Here is a 24,986-nt window from a genome sequence, read left to right on the forward strand (position 1 = left end):
TTTTCAGTTTTTATCAGAAATGTTGCTGCTGATTTAGAGATAAAATATTTGCACTGATAGCACATGTCAACAGAAAGCAGGAGACAGATCAAAAACAGGGAGGACAGACTATAAATGAGGGGAAATTAGACATAAAGTTGTGTCCCTAATAACATCCTGTCTCAAATAAAGTCCTAGTCCTCCCTTCCCCTGAGGTTAATTAAGGCCCCAGCCACTTTTTGAGAATTTTGTGTATTTCATGATGATTCCTGATCAGACAACAAAACCAAAGGTATATTACTCAAAGTGTCAGTCTGATGCTTTCTCCCCTCTACAGCATTACAGATCAGCACTGCAGAGGCGTCTTGATTTCACCCACTGCACGGATGCTAAACTAATCAATAAATTATATATAAATAGAAAATATCTGACTCTAAATCTGCCTGCAGCTGTACAAAATAGTGGCAGAGTCGAGTAGCAAGAATGCATTTTGTTGTTGAGTTTACCTGACATGTTCCCTGCCAACTCATTTGAATTCTGTCCATCATATACAGGTCAAGTAAAGGTCAGCCAGTTTGTCCTACCAATATGAATTTCTTTCTTTTGTTTTTGCTTCTGTGTTGCTGAGTGGTCAGTGAGATAATTTTAACTGATACAGAGCAGGAGTCCTCATACATAAATATGAGCAGACATCTGGTTACATGTGCCCTCAGTTCAGAATAGTATCATTTTTATGCCCCTCTTTAACACTCAGGGAATCAGTGTCACCCGCATTCCTCTGTGGGAAATCATGTTGATATGAATAATGAAAGAGAACATTTTCGTACCAGGACTGGATGGCATTTGTGCATTCAGTGTACTGGTTTGCAGTTTATGTATGTTGAAGCTTTGCAGGTACATATTAGTTTTATGGTTAAAGTTGCATACTATTTACCAAAGAACCAACAATAATATATTTGAAAAAAAAGCTTCATATTGTACCTGTGCACTGTAGCTTTGGGCTTCAGGATGAACTGTGCTCGATCAAGCATGCAGCTGGTCATGGACCAATGAATCAGGCAGCCATCACTTCACTATCTGCTTGTATTTCCTCTGCTGCTTTGCCCTATCCACAGGCTGCAGCATTTACACCTTTTTTTTTTTTGCCTATGCAACTCACTCCTGTCATACATTTGGTTGATAAACATGCTGCAGCCTGTCTTTCTTCCCCTGCAACACTGCATCTATTGCATGTGCAGATGGGATCAGAACCACTGAACTGAGTGTGATGAATACATTCACAGAGATCCCTGAGAATCATTATATCCAAAGACAGTTATTTATTTCCAACTACAGTATCAGTCAATGATCCGATCCCCATTCCTGCCCTTGTGGACTCATACATTTGCATTTCTGATAAGTCAGCAAAGACTTTGTTCCAAGTGGCAAGTGCTAAAGAGCTCTCTTGTCTCTCTTGTAACCTTTCTGATATCTAGAGTCCTAACAATCTAGTCTTTAACATTGCCTGCAACATAACATGAAAACAGACAGAACCAGCAAAAATCACAGTATACACTGCTGCAGTTTAACACATCCATCAGACATTTTTTTAAATAAGAATGTTTTTCATTCATCAAATTGTGCACTATGCCAAAGATTTTACTAAGATTTGTTTGCATGTAATCAAATTTGTTACTTAAGTATAGTCACTTTTTTTGCATTATATTACTAAGACATTTAAAAGGTTAAAATGGCTTGTATATATCATTATTAAATATTATATTTTACTCAGGTCATCTTAAACTAAATAAGCTCTTTTCTAGGGAATTATGGCTAGTAAGTTACTCCCAGCATGTAAACACAGCCAGTGATGCTGAGTCCTTAATGGACACTCAGATGTTATTGTGATAATACTTACACTTCATCACGGCAGATATAAAAACCAGTGGTGGGACTCGGGCCATTAGGTTCCAGGTTTCTCACCCTCTGCATTTCTCCATCCTCCATTTAGCATAATGACACTCAAACAATCAGCGTTCACATTAGAATATGGAGTGGGGTATTATGCAGAATAAAATGGTGTTAATGTGTCAGATTTGAATATCCTGATCTCTAACCGTGACATGCTCTTGCCAGCAGCAGCAGGTAGGCGATTCAGGCAGAGGCCAGGCATGACCTACATGCTTAAAGAATTACAGCAGACAACAATGAGGATTCTGTTGGATTCGTGTTCGGATACACTGATGTAAGCCCACACTGTGGAAACACTGGTGAATAATAATGTACTTGTGGTCGCGTTTGCACAAGGTCTCCCCTTGCCGCTGTGATTTATAAGAATATTTTCCATCTGCAAACAGACTAGGAGGCTTCAAGCTAAGGGGGCAGCACCCTGGGTCCAGTGCTATTTACTCAGCCAGCCGAGACGAGGTGCTCCTCCTGCAGGATTCTGCAGTCACTGTGCCCGTGCACAGTTTCTTACCTTTACCTGTCTGCTAATGGCTACTGTGTAGTGCCTGCAGCGTGGGAATTTGACAGCTACAGCAGGACAGGCGCAGTTTGCCACAGGTTTAAGCCATCTCTACTGTGTCATTTCCTGCTGTTTAACAAATGATGGGAAACTGCAGGCTATCATGCTCTCAGTGGAATAACAGTGACTTAGTTTTATGAGCGCTGTCTTCAGAACTCTAGTCACACTTTGAAGTCAATACATCATAGTTTTAATAAGCTGTGGTTGTGTTCATTTAAAAAGAAACTGAATACAATTCATAAGGTAAATATCACAGTAAATGCATGTGAATTAATTTATCAATTAAAAAGAAGCATTACTGTAATACAGCACAATAGTCTTTCCATCAATAAGTCCCATAGCCACTCTGTGCTTTACTTAATATACTGTGAACTGAATAAGGGTGCAGAGAGACTGAGAAGAAAGGTGTTCCACTTTAAAGAGATGTGATAGATTAGGGAGGAGCCCCAGCAACAGAATAATTTCCCTGGTGACCAATTTTTGAACACTCCTTATGCAAAGGAAATCAGCAACGAGCCAACATGTCAGGCATGGCCTCATGCCGGGGTGCAGGCAGACATGCTGACTCACTTCTAATGAGCAACTCAAGATAGAAATAATAACCTATACCAGGAATCATAGGTCATGACTGCATATATACCGCTGTCTGTCCTAATTAACACTAGACCTTATGCTATGTAAGCAGATGTACAGGTATGGTACGCTAACAACTATCAAAATAGCTTCTACGGTGGCCCAGTGTTGATGGGGGAGAAAAATAGACTGGGCTTTAGTAGTGCTGCATGCTGGGACTGCTTCTGAAATTACTGCAGCTGTTTTATTGCATTCAGATATAGAAGTCGTAAAGGCTGTCCTTTCATATTATAAGACACTGGCAATAATTTGTTTTCTGTCTTTAAAAGACCTAGATCTCTTTTTGATAATGAATAGCTCAGTTGGGAGAAACTGTCAAGACTAATCACTGCATTCATGCCCAGTGCAGGTAAATACACTGTAGAACAAAGCTCATGTATAATACTGAGCATGCTGTAATTTACAGATACAGTATAAATTATATTAAAAACTTCTAAACATCATTTATAATTTGCACACACCTTAATATAATTTATTACTTGTTTGCGGCTGATTTATGGAAAAGGGATATGCTTCTGCCAAGGTGCTCTCCAGGCTTCACTGTTTTATTGGACACGTGCTTCACTTTTGGCAATAACTGTCCTCTAAACAAGTGACATCGGTGTGTGCAACAAGAGTGTCAGATCTTTAGAGCATCCCATAAAGGGATTACCTGACGCATTTCACACTAGAAATATCAATACTGCTTAATAGATCAGCCAAGAAACTAATAAAAAAGATTTTAATTGATTATGCCAATGGCAAGTCATTGCCACAACCTGTGATGTGTTTCGGTTTAGTTGCAGTCACAGCAAAAGTTCAGGTTGAAGAGACTGACATCGTGGCCTTTCAGCTGAGAGAGGATAACAAGGCTTCTGGTTCAGGATCAGTTTGGCATCCAGGGATGGCTAGAGGGATTGATAAGAAATCATGCTTATCTTGTCTAAGGATTAAATTCACTTTCCTTCCTCCTCATTATTATAGTTTCAAATAGATTCCCCTCACAGAAGTACATTTTGATTCCTGTTTGTATCGACTGTTGAAAGTAGCACTGGCTTAATGTTGAGTGTAGAATAAAACGTACTGAGAATTTTTCTGGCGAAGATGCTGCAAAAGATGATGATGTACATCTCCAAGAAGCACTGCATCTCATTCATGCAGCTGTTATAAACATCCCTTGGGGGTTTTCAATGCAAATGTGTTTAAGTTTGAGATCAAATTAATTAAAGTTTTTATGTTCAGATACAGATTTAGTTTGTTTTGTATATCTGGCCATTTTGTGTCCTTATTCTCAATAAGCTCGTGTATGTGCCACAGGCAGAGCTTGGCACAGGACTAAAAATGGCCATGCTTTTCCATGCTTCATCATCTGTGGTTTGTGTCAGACCCAGACAGTCATCTGGAAAGGTCAAAGTGTCGGTAAAAGATTTAAATCACCCCACAGAAGAAAGATTCACCTTGACAGGCGGAACCTGAAAACTGGTAAATAAGCGCACAAACAGAGACTCATTCCTCTTCGCTTAAACAAGGACAAACGGGCCATTGCATTTCAAAGCGGGTGTCATAGGTTGTGATGCGTTACAGAAAAAAGTCAACATATTTTATCTGTCTCTTAAATTAATTATTTGATTCAACATGTGAATTATGTTTATTCCTCCTGAGTTATTAAGACACCCATATGATTAGAATCTTGACTCCTTGTTTGTATAATCATGAGATGATGAACTTATTTGCTATCTTTCTCCTTCAGATCTATTAATTCTGTTGTCAGTTCTAAAATAAAGTGATTTTGGCAGGGCTGCTAGCAACAGCTTCAGTTTTTAAATACTACTTGACAGGGTCAGTGTGGCAAAACAAACTGTTGGGCTTAGTTTTGGCACCGGGAGAATCTGACATATGGATGTTATGCTTTGATGAATTTTTACAGTGGTTTGTTGTTCTATATTCATCCAGTGTTGAGCTGCTACTGGAAATGTTTTCCTTTTTTTATTTGTCATTTTATTATATTAATGTTGTGGCCACGCCTTTTGATGAATGCAGGAACTAAAGCACGTATTCAGCGGCTTTTGAGGACAAATGGGACCTTTGAAAAAATCCTTTCTCTTTACTGTTTATTAATATACTTAAAAAGATGAATGTGAAATAGGGAAGCTTACAGCGAGGCCTATGTATCATAATATATTTGCTCATAGAAGTAAAGAATAATGAAACTATTTTCAGCTATAAAGCCATGCTTGAATAATATGTCTGCTGCAAAATGCTACAAAGCAAGAACTATTACAAGGTGGTTACTTTTTATAATCTTTTTGGAAAAGACAGCCATAAATATATGTAAGGTTTTTGCTCTTTAGTAAATGTCACAGCAATGACTGTGATTTTAGTTTTTTTTGCTTTGTTTTCTCATCATTTTAATCAAATGTGCTGAATAGACACCTGCCCTGATGTCCCAATTAACAGTGACACACAGCTTAGTCACTGTTGACAGGTGGATCATATGTCATCAATAAAACCTCTCTATGAAGAGATCTAATTCTAAATGAAATTAAAGAGATGTCAATAGCCTGAAATGAAATTTGGAGAAGCCTCAGTCCTTGACTAAAATTCCACAAATATCAAGCTCTGTGTGTAAGTTCGTGCAGTAGGAGATCAACTGGCTCAATCAACCTCATTTGGATATAAATGTGCGAGAGATTATTGAACATGTACTTATGAATTACATGATTCTGATCCAGTGTTTGCAGAGAAAACCTGTATGCAAACTGCAGCTGTTATGGACATCAGGCTTTAAGGACTAACATGTCTCGAATGCATTTTGTGTTCTTTAGCAGTGTGATTGTGACAATGCAATTAATGTGTAAGATTTCATGTGCGTGCTTTTAGAAGTCAGCAGAAAAGTACCTGTGCGTGTGTGTGTGTGTGTGTGTGTGTGTGTGTGTGTGTGTGTGTGTGTGTGTGTGTGTGTGCATGTGTGTGTGTGCATGGGCACTGGAGTATGTTTCACAATACAGTTCTGTTAGCATTGCATGGATTTAGGCAGAGTTACAGTAAATTGCTCCTCTTGGGAACGAGCAAGTGAAGCAGTAGAGGTAAACAACGAAAATACAAAAGTAAACAGCAGGTGTCCTATAACAGTTACAGTATAATGCAGGTGTATATAATAATGTAATATTTGCTTTACATACACTGCTGATGTTTGACTACCTCTGCTCTGGATCTTATTGTAGCTTGTTAAATAAAAATCATGAGTGAAGTGCATTTTCCACAGAAAGGAAATGCAATATACAGGACTGACAAAAAAAAACTGGTTTTCAACATCCTGGTTGAGGAGAAAATGTTTAACCTCATGTCTAGTTTAATTAGTGCTTCTTAGCATGCCTTCTTTTCTTAACGTGTTCTTAATGTTACTATTTTTGTGATTTTACTTGTCTTACCTTTGTAATCATGATTTGATGTTTTTTTGTTCTCCTTTTTTGTGCAGGCCTTTCCATGTATATCCACAGGCATCTATGGTAAGCTTTGATTTCATTTACTTTATTCTTACTTGTCAGTGTTTTAACAATTTGCACACATGCACACCATGAACATGCTTTATGTTGCAAATCTGATTTCATATCATGTGTTGAAAATTCCGCATGGGAGGTGGGATACAAGTTATTATAAATACATGTACAAAGCTTTGACTTTGAAGAATACTGTATGTTGAAACACCACAAGTTCACCTTTCATTATGTTGCACAAAGACACAACCAAGTATAAGGTTGAACAAAATGTAGATCTGAACAATGCTTATGCTTCCTCGTGGGACCAGGCCTGATATGCAGCAGGGTTACGCTGGCAAAGAGCTGTGCTCATTAGACTGAAACAAAGTCACATTGAAAACATGCCAAACTTGTTGATATGTATCGGCTTTGCAGCTTTGACGCTAAAAGATGTCAGATGCAGAGAAACTACTACACAACACAGACAACATGAATTGCCTCTGCTGAGGACAGATTATTTTTTTCCTCTTCTGACATATGCCATGCATCGAATTTGCATACAAACTCTAATAATCACAAACATGTAAGGATTAATTACATGCTAATTTCTATTGCCTGTCACTGACAATAAGATCATAGCAGTGTCAAAATCAAAACTGATAAACCTATGAATAATTTCAAATTACCAAGATGCATAGTTTGTGTATCACAGTGTGTTTACTGTTGTTTAAATGGTGTTAGCCACTAACAGTTAAACATGATCAGGGATCTGTAATTGTTTGGGCAGTCTTCTTCTGAGAGTCATTAGGTGCTCTGATCACTCCCTATGATCATATAACAACCAAAGAAGCGAAGACCATTTTACAAGACCAGGTGCTCCCTATGGTCCAAACTGTTCCCTCAAGATGTTCCCATATACATATACCAAGATTATAATGCCCCTATGTACAATGTAAAACAAATTCAGACGTGATTTATCGAACACCAGAGTGACCTTAACCATTCCATGGCTTCTCAGTTGGACAACTGACATTAAGCATTACATAAACATTAAACTATTGTCTGGTCTCCATCATATCTAGGAGATATGTCAAAATAGAAAAGCAAGGAGAAATAAATCTTCTAAGCTCCAGCGAGGGGTCTGATTGTGTTTACCTGCTTGATGGTTTATTTAATCATAGGTGCTGATTTTGATTTGTCTGCCCAGTGTATGCTTGGATGATGTATCCTGTGATATAGATGAAATAGACATCCTATGATTGTGTAATTGTGTTGACCTGTTATTAAAAACTGAGTTGCCAGCCTTTTGAAAATATAATACCTAGGGGTTAATTTACTAAGCATACTGGAGATCAGTAACATGGATGCAAAATCTTGCATCACCACATGTTTTCAATTTAACAGGGTACTTTCTAACACTGTTGGTGTAAACGAGCACAGCCACAGCTGAGTTATTTGAATGCACTGCTGCTAATTAAGACCTGATGCTGGGCTATTTAACTGTACATGCCGACATTTGCTGCTAAATTGCAACGTGAATTGCTGATATGAAGGATCAGCCATCACCGATTTTCATCGGATTTTATTAGAAATAAAGCAGGCAGCTTTGCCTCTGTGAGGTGCCTTTGTCCTTGTGGCTGGAAAACAGAACAGCACAATGCTATACTTCTCTCATGCAACTAGCCGGCGAGAGCCTAATGTGAAATTAAACTGATGTCTGTTTTTAAAGAACTGATAAAAATTAGTTATAGCTGGAAATCTGATGTGTGGTTCGCTGATTTCAACCAGAATTGTCTGCACTGTGCTGAAAAATGGATCTTAGTCAGCATGCAAACAAAGTGTAATTGTTGTATTGAACATATTTCATATGTTGAAGAAATCAATGCGCATAATGTATTTTGGAAGTAGACAGTTAAACAAGGTTTTCAGCACATGGTACTAACACAATCCCAGACCACGACCTGAAACATAGGTACAGAGTCTGGAAATGTATAATATTAAATGTCTGACATGTAATTAGGTTATTCTGTTTTGTAAGTGTGCAGTACAATTATTTATCAGCCACAGGGAAATACAATAAGTTTTCAGACGTGTGAATTACTGACTACCTGGCATCTGTTTTTCTCTGAAAAGTCAAAACAAAGTGAGACAATTTTCATGCAGAGCCATCTTCCTCTTTTATCAACCCTGTGTTATGACTTACTGGCAGCTGTCACCACGTTTCACAATGACAAATTAAACATTGCAACATACAGTTACTGATTAGATTACAATGATTAGAGCCTGACAAACTGTTTCTGTGCTCATTAAACCAGCTACAAACACATTCTATCAGATTGACTTTCTTAAACTGTTTTTCCCCTTTTGCTCACGGGTTTGTAGGCAAAAAGCAGCCACCATTTTATTAAAATCCAGTTAAAAATGAATATCTAATTAAGCTGCACTAGTTCGACATCAACAAAGTGTTTGTTTATACAACAGTATTGGAAACATGTACTCAAATTCCCAATCAGCATACTAATACTTTCACATAGGTAAACGGGTACAAGAAGCATCCTGTCAGACTTACAACACAGCATACGTTTGTTAGTGAAGCCCAGCGTGTGTAGTAAAGAGCATTAGTTCTGATAAATCACTGGATGTTTATAATTAAGCACTATGTGCTGGATAGAATACTTCTTACTTGGACATTTTCCACATATCACACAGTTTATTGCACAGCTCCTCATCATTTCCTCTCACCATCTCTCTGCAGTGTTGTCTGTTTTCTACCACCAATGTCTGCACGCACCTCAAAATTGCTATTACTGAAGTGGTAATTATATGAATGGCTATAATTGTAGTTTCATTCTCTCTTGTCCTCTTGTTCTCTTTCTCTTTTTTCCTCTCCCTCTCTTGTCGGTTACATCACTGCAAATTTTACAGTCGTGATGAAAGTAGTCATTTCTGTAAAATGCAGATCCTCAGTGAACTTATTTTTTGACTCATTATTAATTTAACTACTGCTGCAAATTCTTAGTGAATGCACTCAATTAGCTGTAAAGAGCAAAAAAAAAAGTACAGCTTTTAAAACATAAAACATAAAATGCAAATGCAGTCTAACACCTTTTACAGCTTGAAATAAACAAATAAAATGAATAATGTCAGGTAATACATACAGGTCTATTTTTATTTTTAAAATGCATATGTGGCATTTTGGAGTAAAATAGTTCTATTGCAGCAACACAAAGGCAGCCCAAACACATGCCGGGAGGAGGTGGGGGGGGGTCACTTTCTATACTATACGCTGCTGACGAGGACACTGCTTATTGCTGTTCACTGTGGTGCCATGTGCTACATTGCCAGTGGGAGCCCATCATAGCACTCCACCAGCAGCCCCTCACATCAAAGATGTAGGCAGCACAAAGCCAAGCATGCAGTGGAGGGGGGAATTAAACAGCCTGTTCAATAAATAAACAGCTTAGCGCTTCCCATAACTGTATCTCTAAAGAACAATACTGTTGATTAAGACAGAAGATCTTCACACAGCGGAGGGCAAATAGAGGAGGGACTTTCAAAGGAACTACAGTATAGTATGGTGCCATGGTGTTATTCTTCAGGAATCCTCCCTGAGCCCCCAGAGTGCTGCTGTATTCAGAAAGGGGCTCTGCTCTGTTGTCAGGCGTTCTGACATTTTCTATACATTCTAGATAACCTTTTAAGGTCAGTTTCCATGTTAGCAATATAAATTAAAATTTTTTAGTGTGAAAGGTACATCTTCCCGATCCCTCTCTTTCTCTCTGTCTGCCTTTCTGTGTGTCGCTCTCTGTCTCTGCAGTTAAATAGTTATATAGTTTTATGTGTACGTGGTCATACACTCAGGTACTGTACTTATGTACGTGTTCCCGACCCATTTCAACACTTGCTTGGTAGTAGGAAAACAAATCCTGTGGCCACAACAGAATGGACCTTCCGGATCAAGTTTTCCATGGCCTTTGTGTTGAGAAAAACAGATTTGTCAGGAAAGCTAATGCTAATTGACACTCTCACACACCTCCATATTCCTGAAGACTGGGTCACCACTGACAGATGATGGCAGAATAGGGAGGTTGGGTGTAGCAGGGGTGCACAGGGGGTAGACGCTTGGAAAGAAAAATGAGGGCTCACACTGTGTTGACAGTCCAATCCCTCAGTGCGGCCCATTAGCCACAACAGAATTTCTGCATGGATAGTGTGTCGAAGGTACCACCCATAAACAAACTGGTGCCCACCATGGGCCATGAGGTCACCCAGCATGATAGAGGTTATTAAGTGCTGCTGTTGTTTGCACATCAATCACATCCATGCAACCTGGGTTTAAATGGATTATTCCTTCCAAGGAGGAGACACTTCTCAATGTCTCACAAGATCAGTGCCAAGAGCCCAACTACTTAGACTTAGAGAGGTCACTTTCTCTTTTTCTGTCCCTTTCTCTCCTGTCTTCCCTCCCATACATTTTCTTGTCTGATGTAGTCCTCTATCTCAGCACACATCCTTTGTCTCAGCAGACCCCACATGGCTTTCTTACACAAACACACATACATGCTCATGTAAAGCAACATACATAAAAATCCTATATCAAAACATGTATTGTTGACAGTTCAGCCTTGTGGAGATCACATTTTAGGTTACGCTGAAAGAGCACTTTCCAACAGCCTTGTAATGAGCTGTGCAGTTTAGGAGGCATCTGCTAAGATCAATCTGAGCATGGAGCGGCGCGCTCACTGGCAGGATGCGAAAGCAAGGACATGAACATTAAGTCTGCTATTTACATGACAGATGCCATTGCACACATGCATTTATAACCCTATCAAAACAATCACAGGCCCTCAACACAGCAATGCCGCTACTCCTCTGAGGACAAATACAGCTGGCAGTTTATTAGGTACACAAAGCTGAAAGTAATGTAGTCCTAATACAGCAGTCGTGCCATAAAATCTTCCTTCATGAAGGTGATAATTTATACATTTTTGTTTGAACTGTTTTAGGGAAGTATTGATTCAACTATATGTTTAAGATGTAGTTAGTGGTGCTGTATATATATATATATATATATATATATATATATATATATATATATATATATATATGATTTAGTTTTAGCTTGGTTTACCTAATAAAATCCCAGCTGAGTGAATTGTATCTCCCTGTTTACTGCTCTCCCTCCACCTTTGGCTCCTCTGTCTCTGTGACGGATCTGTGGATTGTTGACAGAGGTGTTTTAGCCCAGACTGGTGGCTTTGGGAGATATGCGGATGTAATCCACCCAAGCTTTACTGGTATGTCCTCTCTGCCATTTCACTGTACTGTCCAGATCAAAGGTTTCAAGCAGCTAAGAATTTTTTTTACTTCAGCTAGCATCATGCTCTGGCTCTCTTCATCGCTGTCTAGGATTAGGAAGGTTGGAGACATTCATGGCATCTTATCTCTCGACAGTGATGGCTTGCTGTTGGTTTGCCAGAGATGGCCTGGGCAAGTTCGCCTTTCTCGTAAAACCGAGGGTTTACTACAGGGAGCTTAGCCCAGCTGGTTTGGGAATTTGAAGGTACACAAGAGCAACACGCTGTATCAGTGGGCAGCAGAGTGTGTGCTCACAGGGAATATGAGCTTCATAGCCCATTTAACTGAGTCACACAGTGTGCATTGTATTCAACAGTAGCCTTGCTTTACCATTTTCATGGATGATAAGCCAAATGTAAAAATAGTTCCCACCCACAGGACAATAGATTTAGGCCTTTGTGAAACTTGGTTGAGCATTAAACTTTTGCATATTACACACTCTTCAGAATGTTTTAAAAAAGTGAAATGTCAGGTGTTAATTTTAGCATGTAGGACAAAGCATGGCATTTATATTGAATGTTTCCAAGGAAGGTCATCATCTGTTGTGCCATGGAGCCTGCTCTCTTTCTTTCTACCTCTTTTTCTGCCTGTCTTCCTCACATAGTGCCCTCCCATCCCTCTTTGTCTCTGTCTCCTTCCGTGGGCTACAAAGTCGGTCATGGTCACAGCCCTGCCGTGTCCCAGTGTTGGTGTAGAGAGGAGCTCTGGGCCATTTGACACCCATGCTTTCGTATCTAGAGTCCTGGGGCGGTACTCTGTCCTCCACCCCGGGTCAGCTCACCTCTCCTCTGAGCCCTGATGAGGTGACAACCCTGCCTCCACCCTCCCCCCCCCCCCAATACAACACTGGATTGCTGCCCACAACCTGAGCAGACCTCCATTACGTTACGCTTAATGATTTCCTCCTGCTGCTTAGAGCACAATCAACTAATCTACTTTGTACTTTGTAGATTATGCACTGCCTGTCTGTTATAACAACAGTCAACAACATAGAAGCAGCAACCACATTCTCTGTGCTTTATCAATGTTTTATACAAATAAAAAAGAATACACATACAAAACATTTTTTATCTTTAAACACCAAAAAGGGAGTATGCCTTTACAAAAATTGGAGGCTAAATCATAGATAAATAGGTGAACATTGGCATTTTAGGTTTTTATTGTTTTTTCTGTGTTTACTGCAATTTCAATACCTGTGGTGAATTTACGAGTGCCAGATACCTCAGCCTCAAGCTACATGCTATATCAAGGAGACGGCTCATCAAAATGAATGACGAGTGTGGCAGCATGAGCTTGACCAAACACAACTGAGAGGAAGGAGAGTGAGACCAACCATCAAACCAAACAATTTTTGCATTAAGGAGAGAAAAGGTGTGTTTTGTGTTTTTCTAGAATTCAGTACATATTTATAAAACCTTGGCCAAAAAAAACAGTACTAGAAATGATAAGGCCTTAAAATAACAGCATGTTGTGGTATTCTGCTCACAAAATCAGCCCACTCAGCAAATAATAAAACTGGTGTGGTCTGCAGTATGTGCTACAGCCTACCCATATATTTGCAAACAAAGAATGGGAATGCATCATACAGTAGCACAGACACGTCAACTTGTTGAGTTACTTCTACTCCCTTTATCAGGTGATGCAGTTACTTCTCACTCCTTCTTACCAGAGAAAAACACCTTAGCTACACAAGTTTGTTCTGAAAGTTAACTCTGTAAATTTAGGATATGAAAGACTTGCCATGCTGGCAAAAGAGAGAGCAATGGGCTTGTTTGTTCTGAAAGCAAAATTTCCCCCTAAGGCAGAGTGTACATTTATATTTTTCCTACGTTCCAGTTCAGTGGATATTTTTGAACACAAGCTTCCCGTTCCAGCTTTCACAGAGTCAAGACAGAGTTGTCTGTGATGTAAACTGTGTGCTGTTTCATTATGAACTGAATACCTACACTTTAACATCCCAAACAGTGGCTGTCTTTTGGTTTCTACATGAAACCATATTCTCTAAAAGTCACCCAGGGCTCTGTACCAGTGTTCATAAAGGTGTTTTGCATATGTTTGAAAATGGACCAGAGAGTCTGTCTCTTAGTTGCATCAGAGGTTTGGCTGGGCTCTCTTTTTCTACATATTAACAAAGGTCCTACAAGCACAAGATCATAGGAATAAAATATGAGAATTCTGTTTTAAGACGACTCTTCCCTTTTGCGTAATTCATTGGGCTGACATGTAGACATAGATGAAAACGTACCTTTCATTTAAAAGGAAATTAGACTAAGTCATTTTTCTCATATAATTTAAGCATGCTTTTTAATAGCTGCTTAATTTAGCCAAAGGGGTGAAATGATTAGGAACACAAAGTGGAAAGACCTGTCTTGAAGTCGTCTGAGGTTCAATTTAGTGATTATCAAAGTTAATTCTACTTGGTCACAAGTTTAAATTTGTTGCCATCAACATCACTAGAGATATTATGCAAATGTTACCTATTGTAAACGCACTGTTCCACCATAATCCTTTATTCACCTGCCACGTGCCATAGTCTCTCTCTCCACCCTCTCTCTCTCTGGATGCTGTGCTCTGCCTGGTGATGAAGTAGAGGAGCCTTCAGCAGAAATAACACTGCACCACCTGAGTCCTCATCAGCAGCGCTGCGCTGCACATATCCCATCAGTGCACCTCACAAAGACAAATCTCCCTGAGCCGGCCATATTCCCAGCATAAGAGCGAGCCGAGCCAAGCAGTGCAGGGACCCTGGAGGGCCCACCATCACTGTGCCTGACGCCAGCTCTCCACCTCCTGACAGATTAGCTTCCACTGAACCCTCCACATAGCAAATGGAGCAAAAGAGAATGAGAAGGGGTGCTGAGGGGAGAAGATATAGAAGTAAAACACCAAACGTCTTCATTTTGTGTTTAGTTGAGCATAGAAAAGATTCAGCTCACTCAATCCGTTTCTGAACATGAGTTTTTGAACACCTGTAAGTGGATCATGTCAGCTGTACTACTGATAGTGCTGTGACTCTACTGCTGTGAAATGTTGTTTGCGGGTATTATGTTGTATTTGTTTTTCAGTATATACTCGGGGATGGAGGAGGGGGAAGGTAGTGGATACTGTGAAGTAGACAAATGTTGAAAGAGTTGAAAAAGGTGCTGATGCACTCTGGCTCCTGCTGTTGACCTTGGGCCATTGCTGATGTTCAGCAGTGCTCTTCTGGCAGGTTGCCTCCAGCTGTGCTGACCCCTTTTTACAGCGTGCCACCTAACTCGCTCTCTGTCATCTCTTTTCCAAATGTTGAGATCAATCATTCTACTTCCTTGTTATCCTTTCCACTGGCTATACACTATATACCTCACCTCTTCTCACCTCTCTGTTTCCTTTTTAGCTGTGCTGGGATTATTAGGTATAGTTCCCATAAGGATAGACTAAATGTACTCAATGACCAGAATGGTTTGTTATAATTAAAACATGTTTTAGCGTAATATTGTATCTGCCTTTCTGTGAGAGCAAAAAGGCAGGCTCTTGCACCTTTGACACTTTACTAATTTATTCAATTTTTTTATGTGCTTACTTTGCTGCCACTTTTCTACTTTATTTTTCACAGCTTTGTCGTCTTCCGCACATCTGTTTGCCTATGTTACTTGATGTGTAAGTTCGAGTGTTGGTACACCTGCGGATGTGTGGAAACGGATTTCAAAAAGGAAACATCACCAGACAAAGTGGTATCAGTGTAAAGGTTAAGTGTGTTTGGGAGACAACAGGAGTCAGGTGACCTGCAAACTGATTTGGCATGCTGGATTAGCTTCTGAGCACACAGCTCTTGGGGCAGCTTTTGAAGGGCAGGAGCCGTGAACGGCAATGCACTGTGCCTAACAGAGCCATAGGAGTAAACTGGCTGTCATTGTTGGCTGGTATGCAGCTCACATCCCCCTTCACACAGGAACTCAGCTGAGCCCCTCTCCTCTTCTCACTGTAACTCAACCACTCCTGTCAGACTAAGAAAAGGGAGGAGAAGAAAAACAAAAAGAAAGCGAAAGACATCAACTGTAGTCTGATAGGTGAGAGTGGTGGGGTCAGGCTACATACACTATACGTTGACTGCCAAGGCAGTTGATTCAGAGGCAGCAGAGAGCAGAATAGTTACTGAGACTTTTTGACAGCAGGTGGATTGAGTGAGAGATGAAAGAATTCAGAAAATGTAGGACTCGATCGATGTGTTTGTGACTTTTCATTTTTTCTTTACATCCAACTTAAAGGGCAGAGGCCGTTTCACTACTTGTAAGCCTGTTTCATACAGTAGATCATAGAATCTTATAGTCATGGCAAAGGAGAAGAAAAATATTGTGTCCCATGTAATAACCAGCAGGTTACAACTGTGGCTTGGCCCTTGTATCCGTTTATGTGGGTTGAAATTGAGGTGTTGACCTCTGTCGTTAGAGGAAGACTCTGCTTGTTGGAAGCTGTGGTCTCTTCCACAAGTCAGAGGTTATAATACAAAAGTCTAGTTTTAAATCCTAAACCAGGTCAGCCATGATTGAAAAAATCTGCCATGTTTGTTTATTGGCTTCTGGTCTAAGCGTTGGACAGGACATGCCGTATGTTTGCAAAGTAACTTCAGACTTGCTCCAAGGCTTTCAAGGTTTTAGAGTAAAATGTTTAAGTCAAGTTTGGTCAAAGGTACAGAAAAACAAACTCAGTTCTAATTACTTTGAAATGAAGACAGCTGAAATAATACTCTATGTCAGAATAGCAATTTGTTAGAGCTTTTGTTGATGGCATATGTTCTGTTTAGCCGTAGGAAGACTTGCCTAGGGGCCAGCTATTTGGTTTTTAAGATGTTCTCCACTGTGGGAGAAAATGAGCTTGAGAGCAACATCCAGCAAACTCTTCTTTAGGATGTAATAAAAAATTAAATCACAATCTGTATTTGTGATTGATACATTGTTTTAACACAGTTTCTGAGCTGGCAAGACTGCTATGATTAATTAAGTAGCTAGCCATAGTGTTTCTTAGCCACACCAGCTTTACTACATGTTCTTTCTAGCAAATAAAATGGGGAATTGTGATCATACATTTCAGTATAACTGAAGTGTTGTTTTCCTGTGCCTGAGCAGTTTCTCTGCAGTACTTTTCATTCCTCTGTTGAATTCGAGGCAACTTCAAAGTTATTATGGCACCACAGCTGCGTTTCTTCTTTTATCTCTGATTTTTTTCAGTTAATGCAATTTTTTGCCTCATTTTATTTTGTCTTAATTAACAAGTTGATCAGGAAGGTAAAATCTGTTGTTGGACTGGACCTGGACAGTCTGGAGGCTGTGGCAGAGAGGAGGATGGTGGACAAAATCAACTCCATACTGGACAATCCTGCCCACCCACTTCATGAGGAACTGTGGTGAAGGGGAAGTTCATGTAGCCACAGACTAATTCCTCCTAAAGCCAAGACTTAGAGATTCAGGAAGTCTTTTGTGTCCACGGTCATAAGACTCTATAATTCCATAATATAAACAATAACACACACACACACCACATACACATGCATGCATGCACACACACACATACACACATACACACAGACACACACACACACAAACCCCCAAAAACAAATAATTACTTTATTACTTTTCTACATACAAGTTAATTGCTTTATTACTTTATTAATTACTTTATTAATTACTATCAATTATATAACTTTAAATGAGAATAACTACTGTAACAATTTAATTTCCCCTTGGGGATTAATAAAGTACTTCTTCTTCTTCTTCTTCTTCTTCTTCATCTTAATTTTATAATGGTTTTGTATACATGCTATTCTCTAATGTTAACATGTATTTCACTTTGAATTGCATCAGTGTTTGAAATGTGTCATATAAATAAAACTGCCTTACCTTGCTAATTTTCCAGACAAAGACAAAACATACCTACCGTTTGTATCTGTGCGTTGTACCCCTGAAATATGTCTCCATATGTATGTGCTTTCCCATCACTGTGCATCTGGCCACACATGTCTACAGCAGTTTATCAGACAGCTGGTCTCATCAACCAGAGACAAGCAGCTTGAGCTGCTTTCCATTGATTTAGGAAAAATTCTGTTGCCTGTGGAGATACGGGTTTGTCTGTCTGTTCAACTGTCTGTTTCTGTTATGTTGTATACAACTGGTATTCACAGTTTTTTGTTTTTTTATTTTTTCCTCTTAGGTTTTCCCAATGAGCCTGCAGCTAACATCGCTCTGAAAACAGTGAAGAGTTGGATTGAAGAGAATCCTGATAAGGTAGGACATGTCAGGTTAATGTACGTTCAAAACCAATAGCTGTCAATCTGAAGCCACCGCTGTATTAGCGCAGGCACCTTCTATTTTGTGTTTTCGTTGATTTGCTGCAACTGGAGATGATTTGACCACCACAGAAACACAGAATATTAATTCTCATGCATCTCCATATCAGACAGACATCTTATCCAGCTGCCTCGCTTGATCAACCATTGAGTTTGTGCCATGCATGCATATCGAATTAAAAGCCAGTCTGAGACTAATCAGGCCTTAAATGGTCTGCTGACTGTTTAATTGTTCTATGCTGGGGAGAGCTATTAAACCCAGAAGAACATAAACACATCAGATAAAATAATCTGAAATTAGTTTTTGTATATGATAAATTATAATTATGCCTTCCAACAACTGAAGGGACAAATAGTCTCAAAATGTGCTGCCACTGCAATTTCCTTGGTAGAAAACTTACCACAAAGAATGGTATAATCTGACCAACAGGCAATCATGTTCAATTTTCATTATTAGGTAAGTAGCAAAATAGTCATCATTTGAAATGACCATCACAAAGAGTCATAATATATCTATCTCCCCTGTGGGAAACTGAAATGGATATGGACATTTTAATATCAAAGCCACTCTTGCTGAAGACTGAGCTGCATGCTACTGAAAAGATATTTCCCACAGTAAAACCAGCATTACCGTCATATTATCCAGACAGTGAGAAAAGCAAACAGTGATGTGCTAGTGTACCAAGCTACTATGTTATACTGATTTCTATACGGCCTTTGCTTCAGACTATAACTGATGATCAAATATTTGTCTGAAGTTGTCAGCACCTTCATAACCTTTGTTTGAAACAGTTATAATGACCAAATTGAAGATAGGATTAGTTTTTATAAATGGAATAATGAGTTTCTTACATGGGGCTTTTAGAGCAGAATTATTTTAGGCCACATCTATTAAAAGTGGCATTTATCACCTTGATATATTTTCATCAACATTTTGTGATCACATTTTGCTCAGTTGTCAGGAGGCTGTTTAAGGCTGAACAGAACATTTACCAGTTTGTGAGTCAGTGAGTGATGGTAACCTTCAGGGGTCATCTCTGTTTACTGTGGCACTGTTTATATCTGTCACTGTGGATTGAGGTGTTTTATAAAGCTCACAGCTTGATGTGCTACAGCATCCCTCAGCTGGTGTTATAGATGTTGTGAACAGACAGCCAAACGATACCAAGCTGCTGGATTTCTTTGCAGTTGATGTGCTGTGTTTGCCGCACTCGTCCTCTGCCTGATGATTGCTGTAACATGTATTTGGGGACTCCATTAACACTCTGGCGTAAAGAAGGTTTTGTGTAGTGTATTGCTGACTGAAAATAACAAGCTAATGTGGAAAACTGACTTTTGTGGTTGTCATTTCACATCCAGAGTTGCAACATGCCAGATGGAGGCTGCGCTGTCGCATATAAGAGACAATTTTTTGCTGCAGTGACTGATAGCTATCTCTGGTGTGGGTTGATCAAGTGGAAAACATTACAATTCGTGGAGAGGGGTAGCTGCCTATGGGGACTTCACTTAACACTGTTTGGCAAAGCTCCACAAGCGCAAGCAGTGGATCCTAACTGCTAACTAGACCAAGAGTGAGTACGCTTTTAACAAGATCACAGAAAATAAAGTGATACATTTTACCCAGAAGCATAGCAGTGTTTCCCTTACACCGGAGAGTCTTCCAGGCCACACATGTGGCCGTATTTATTAGAGAACAGAGTTCCAGTTATATTGCTTTAAGACAGATTTGAAAAATCCAGAATGTATCCCTCAAGACAAATGCCCCCTGTTTTGTCTGAAATCCAATTGATCACTGCAGCATTTACTCATTTGACACACCCAAAGTCAACAAGATTGATAACTGACATGTTTCTGTTTCAGGTCTCTGTGTCAGTTCATAAGTGAATTATGACCTGTCATTTGTTTATTGCATGTTCTGGTCTTGTAGAGTGTTTACAGTCAAAGACATTCAGATTGTTTTCTCAATCCCCCTTCAAAGGTGATCACAAAGAGATGCTATACCATCAAAGGGCTTGTAAAAGTTCAGTATTGCTGCAGTAGTTCATATCACAGATTGCAGCAAAAGCCTTCATGAGATGTAGAAAGAATGAGAAATGTGAAGCCCAGTTTGTCCTGCATGGATTAGTTTGCTAACTCACCTCCAGCTCTCCACACGCACTGAATTGATAGTGTTGTCTGTGTATGTACAGCTGTTTATGCACATTTGTGTTATCCAGCTGAGACACATGGGCATCTGGCAGGCTGTGGTAGCACACGTAGAGAAATTTGATTGTAATTTTCCACTGATTGGAAGGAGGGTCTGAGATCTGAGAACACTGTTGCATCACATACTGTAGCAGAAGACTTTGTGTGCATACAGTGTGTGTGTGTGTGTGTGTGTGTGTGTAAAAGGCAGGGGGGAATAAAAATGAAGAGGACACTGTGTGATTGATTAGCAGTGAGTTTATCTCCCAGACCAGCACTCTGTGGCCCTGATGCACTCACCAAACACAAAAGGCCCCAATGCCAGCGTGAAATTCACTTATAAAAGCACCTAGGCTTCAATTGTGGAAGAATAAACAGCCTCGCTGTGGTCAGGGAGAACAGATCCTTTAATCTAGAGAGACTCGAGTGCAGGAATGATCCTTCAGATCACAACAGATGAAAGAATAAGAGAGGTCAGCCTGTGCTCTTCTGTATCTTCCAAACAAATAAATGAAATGGAAAATGTAGGTATGTGTAAACAACAGACCAGAAGGCTCTAATCTCTTCAAAAATGCATAAGGGCCTGCAAATACAGCCACATTTGCAATCCAGAACAACCAGTTGTCCATATGGTATTAAAGCACATTCCTCCTGCACTCACCCCCCTTCCACTCATCTGACTTTGGTTTATTTCACATTTACAGATCTAATTTGGTTTAATTCAGGCTTACATAGGTTTAATCTGCAGATGAAAAATGTGGTCTGACACTTTATTTGGCCGCCCCGGATATGCGCTGGATCGCCAAGCGTTTTAATGAAGCGTTTCAAGGGCCCAGCAGCCCAGTATTACTCACACAGTCGGAACACTTGAGACAGATTGGGAGTTTGTAATAAGCTGTGTTGTGGCTCTGCTGCTCAGGACAAAATTGATGTGTAGAGATTTCACCTTTCAACATCAGCCTGATTCGGGCTTTAGTATTAAGCACTCCACTGTGCCGATGACAGTCCCAAAACAGGTGTTTACATCCCTTTTCCTGTGCTGTAAATGAGCCGTTTACCTTTGTAGCATAAATTCCAATCCAAGGCTAGAAACTTAACAGTGATTTGTGTCAAATGTCAAGTGACTATTAGGAAAAAATACATTATGGTGTATGTTTTGTATGATTGTGTTTTTATGAGTGAATGGATATCGGTGTAGGCAGCTGTCTGGTTTTGGCAGATGACAGCACTGAGGCATTTATTGTTGTGTCAGCTGAATAAGATGGATGGCTGCTGTTATCGTGGTTATATTGTGCAGTTCATCCTTACAAAAATGTGAGTTACTTTTTTTTTTTTTTTTTTTTTTGCATTGTGACCAGCTTTAGTTAACAGGCACGGTCAACAGCTGCTTGTTTATCACATCCTATACGTACTGTAAAATTCTGATGAATTGCTTCAGAAAATGAAGAAAACAATCGGAGTGCCAGGTACTGTAGCTCCAGCTCTGTTAGCCTTGTTCAGGCGACTTTGTTAAAGTGGATGATATTAGAAGCCTTTAACTTTTTGCACAGTTAATATTGTAGATTGAATTTTTAGTAGAAAAAAATGAACATCTTTGAAGTGGAAACAAAACAAAAGTTTTAAAAAAGTTTTAAAAATTAAAAACTAAAATCTATCATTTACAAAAATATCCTGACATTTAATTCACTATTTTTAGAAGTCCCTTTGGCAGCAATTACAGCTTCGCATCTTTTGTACAGTTCATCCCATTCTTCCTGGCAGATCCTCTCAAGCTTTGTCAGACTGGATGAGAAGCATCTGTGAACTGCCATCTTGAGCTCTCTCCACAGATGTTCTGTGGCTTTAAGTCTGGGACCAAAGGCCTTACCTGAAGCCACCTTAACAACGATTTGGCTCTAAACTTCTCATTCTCATGCTGAAAGATGAACCGTTGCCCCAGTCTCAGGTTGTATGCATGCTGCAGTAGGTTTTCTTCAAGTAGCTCTCTGTATTTGGCTTTATTCATCCCAGACTCTGTTCAGACTGGTCACTCTGTCCCTGCCTCTGGGATTTCTTTCCACCACCACACTTCACTGTAGGGGAAGACAGTGCTTGCCAAAGAGTTCAGTTGTTTTTCTGTCTCCTCAGACCAGCGAAACTTTTTCCTCATGCTCTCAGACCCTGTAATGGTGTTTGACAAACTCCAAGAAGGCTGTCATATGTGTTTGACCCAAAGTGTTCAGTCTACCATAAAGGCCTGATTGATGGAGTGCTGCTGAGACGTTCGTTGTTACAGCGGGTTCGGCTGTCTCTGCAGAGGACTCCTGAAGCTCTGTTAGAGTGACCGCTGGTTTCTTGATCACCTCTCTCACCAAGGCCATTCTTGCCCAGACTGCCAAATCTAGGAAGACTCCCCTGTCGTTCTAAAATACTGCATTTTTACAGTTACTGAAACCACTGTGCTGCTGAGAACACTGAGTTTTACAAATGGCTTAATACCCTGTTACTCATCTCTGCATCACAAATGAAAGCAAAACACTTGACCGGGCACCTTTTGAGGGCCACAGTGAAGGGTATAAATACTTTAGTAAATAAGAGATTTAAGCTTTAAATTTTTTTATAATTTTGTGAATATTTATGAATGGGAATTATTAAGTTTAGATTTATAGGAAAAAAATGAAATCATTTATATTGTTGCATATTGTATTGCACTGCACTCCAAATGTCTAGTCTCCAAGTTAAATATGAAGGGACATAATTGAGTTAGTGGCTGCAAACCTTTAAAAATACATTTGAGGCTTTCATCTATTTCTCTTAATGACCTTTCTTGTTTTATAAAATCTGGGGCCTGCACTATTAAATGGGCACCGCAGAATCCACAAAAGTACTTCATATGTATTTTATTGTCAAAACAGTAAAGAAAAAGACTGACACTAGAGAAGCTTTGATCGTTTTGGTTTGGAAATACTTTAAATAATTTATTTTCTTAAAATCAGTTATCACATTTACATATTTCCTCTTGTGTACATTTTTATGTCTCCTCTCTTATACTAAATATCCCAATGAAAGCAAAAATTAACAAGAAAGTCATTTCTTTGTCTTGGTTAAAATTACAGTGTGTTTAATTGTTACACTGACAGCTACCCATTTAGATTAGAGCTTGAACTAAAAACCCCAGTAATATCAGCATGAAGTAATAAATGTAGAGGTTGACAATGCAATCTAAATCTACTGTAACAGAAACTAGTACTGTGCAGTGAGGTGGTAATTCGACTCTGTAGCCTGCATTGTCGCTTCATGGTATTTTTAATATCTAGTATCCAGTGATACTACTTGCCAAGTGTTGCGTCTGATGCTGAGAGAGGAACAAATTTGCTGTGCGCATGCCTTGAGGATGCTGATGTGCCACTGATGGTTTGTGCAACTGGCATAGTGTTCAAAGCCAGCACTGGTCTTTTGAAGTCAGTGTCTAGCCCCTTTGAATCACCGTGACTGAGAGCATCAAGGCGATGTGGTCTGATCAGGGCTCGAGAGCATGACTAAATACTGAACTCTTTATCCACATACTGTAGTGTCTTTTATAAATGTGTGGACACACAGTTTGACCTCACAGAGTTGTATTCTCTCTATGTCTCTGTCAAACACCTGCAGTTAGAGCTTTACAGTAGAAGTACTTCAGAGAGAGTGTGTGAGTGGCTTATTAGTTTTTTCTGTCAGAGAATTACTTTTCTGGCACCAGTGTTAATGCATGCCATGTAGTCTAATACATTAGTGGCAGCCATTTGGCCCAAGGCACAGGAATTGGGATTTTATGGCTTTTATGATCTGAGGATTTTATTATCTGACTCACTCTGTATAATATGATGTGTGCTCTTTGATTCCCTTGACCTCAGGTTGGTGTAGTTAAATACTACTAATTTACATGTTAAAATAGATTTAAGATGATATGGATCCAACTTCTGAATTGACAGTAGTGAAAGTTATTTTGTGCGGTTTAGTACTTTGTTATCTGCAGGAAGGAAAATAGTTTTGATTAAACGTGCGCACCGTCAAGATAAAGAAATGTTTCTCATAAGCAGCAATTGCAAAAGTATTTTCCATGTTTATCTGAATGGTTTGATTGAGTTCTTCCTTTCAGAGAGAAATCCTCTCTTTGTGTATGGGGATTAAGCCCATCTTCCCTCTATCTTGTCCAGAGACCAAGGTTTTGTTTTACTCCTGGTAATTGTGTGAGTGTTCACCTTGTGCTCCGATGTGAGGTGATTAGAGTTTCCTGTTCTGACAGAGATGAATATTGAATGCTCAGTTAATACTTTGTCCCCATTTTAAATGAAAAGAATTAATAAAGGAATAAATAAAACTCTATTCACAGAAGTGATTGCATCTCTCTCACAAATAATTGAAAGTTGTTTGCGATAACACAATAGAGTACAAAAATCAAATTTTGAATATAATCACTGTTGCTGTTGCTGAAGATTACAGAGCCAAACGCAAATACCTCATAAGATAATGCCTATTTTGGCTTTATGGGTTTTAACAATTTTTGGTGCTTGCTTGAGAAAATATT

The 24,986-nt window shown here is 39.4% G+C and overlaps 1 protein-coding gene across 2 annotated transcripts in view; it reads left to right on the forward strand.

Annotated features, from left to right (window-relative positions):
- macrod2 (mono-ADP ribosylhydrolase 2) overlaps nucleotides 1-24,986 on the forward strand; it is a 370,378-nt gene that overhangs the window by 273,335 nt on the left and 72,057 nt on the right. For both annotated transcript variants that reach the window (XM_026308573.2, XM_026308574.2), the window contains exons 7-8: nucleotides 6,576-6,606; nucleotides 18,121-18,194. In XM_026308573.2, coding sequence (XP_026164358.1) covers nucleotides 6,576-6,606; nucleotides 18,121-18,194 — 105 coding nt within the window. The remainder of the gene's footprint in view (nucleotides 1-6,575; nucleotides 6,607-18,120; nucleotides 18,195-24,986) is intronic.

Source organism: Mastacembelus armatus, chromosome 15 (assembly GCF_900324485.2).
Source record: "Mastacembelus armatus chromosome 15, fMasArm1.2, whole genome shotgun sequence".
NCBI lineage: Eukaryota > Metazoa > Chordata > Actinopteri > Synbranchiformes > Mastacembelidae > Mastacembelus > Mastacembelus armatus.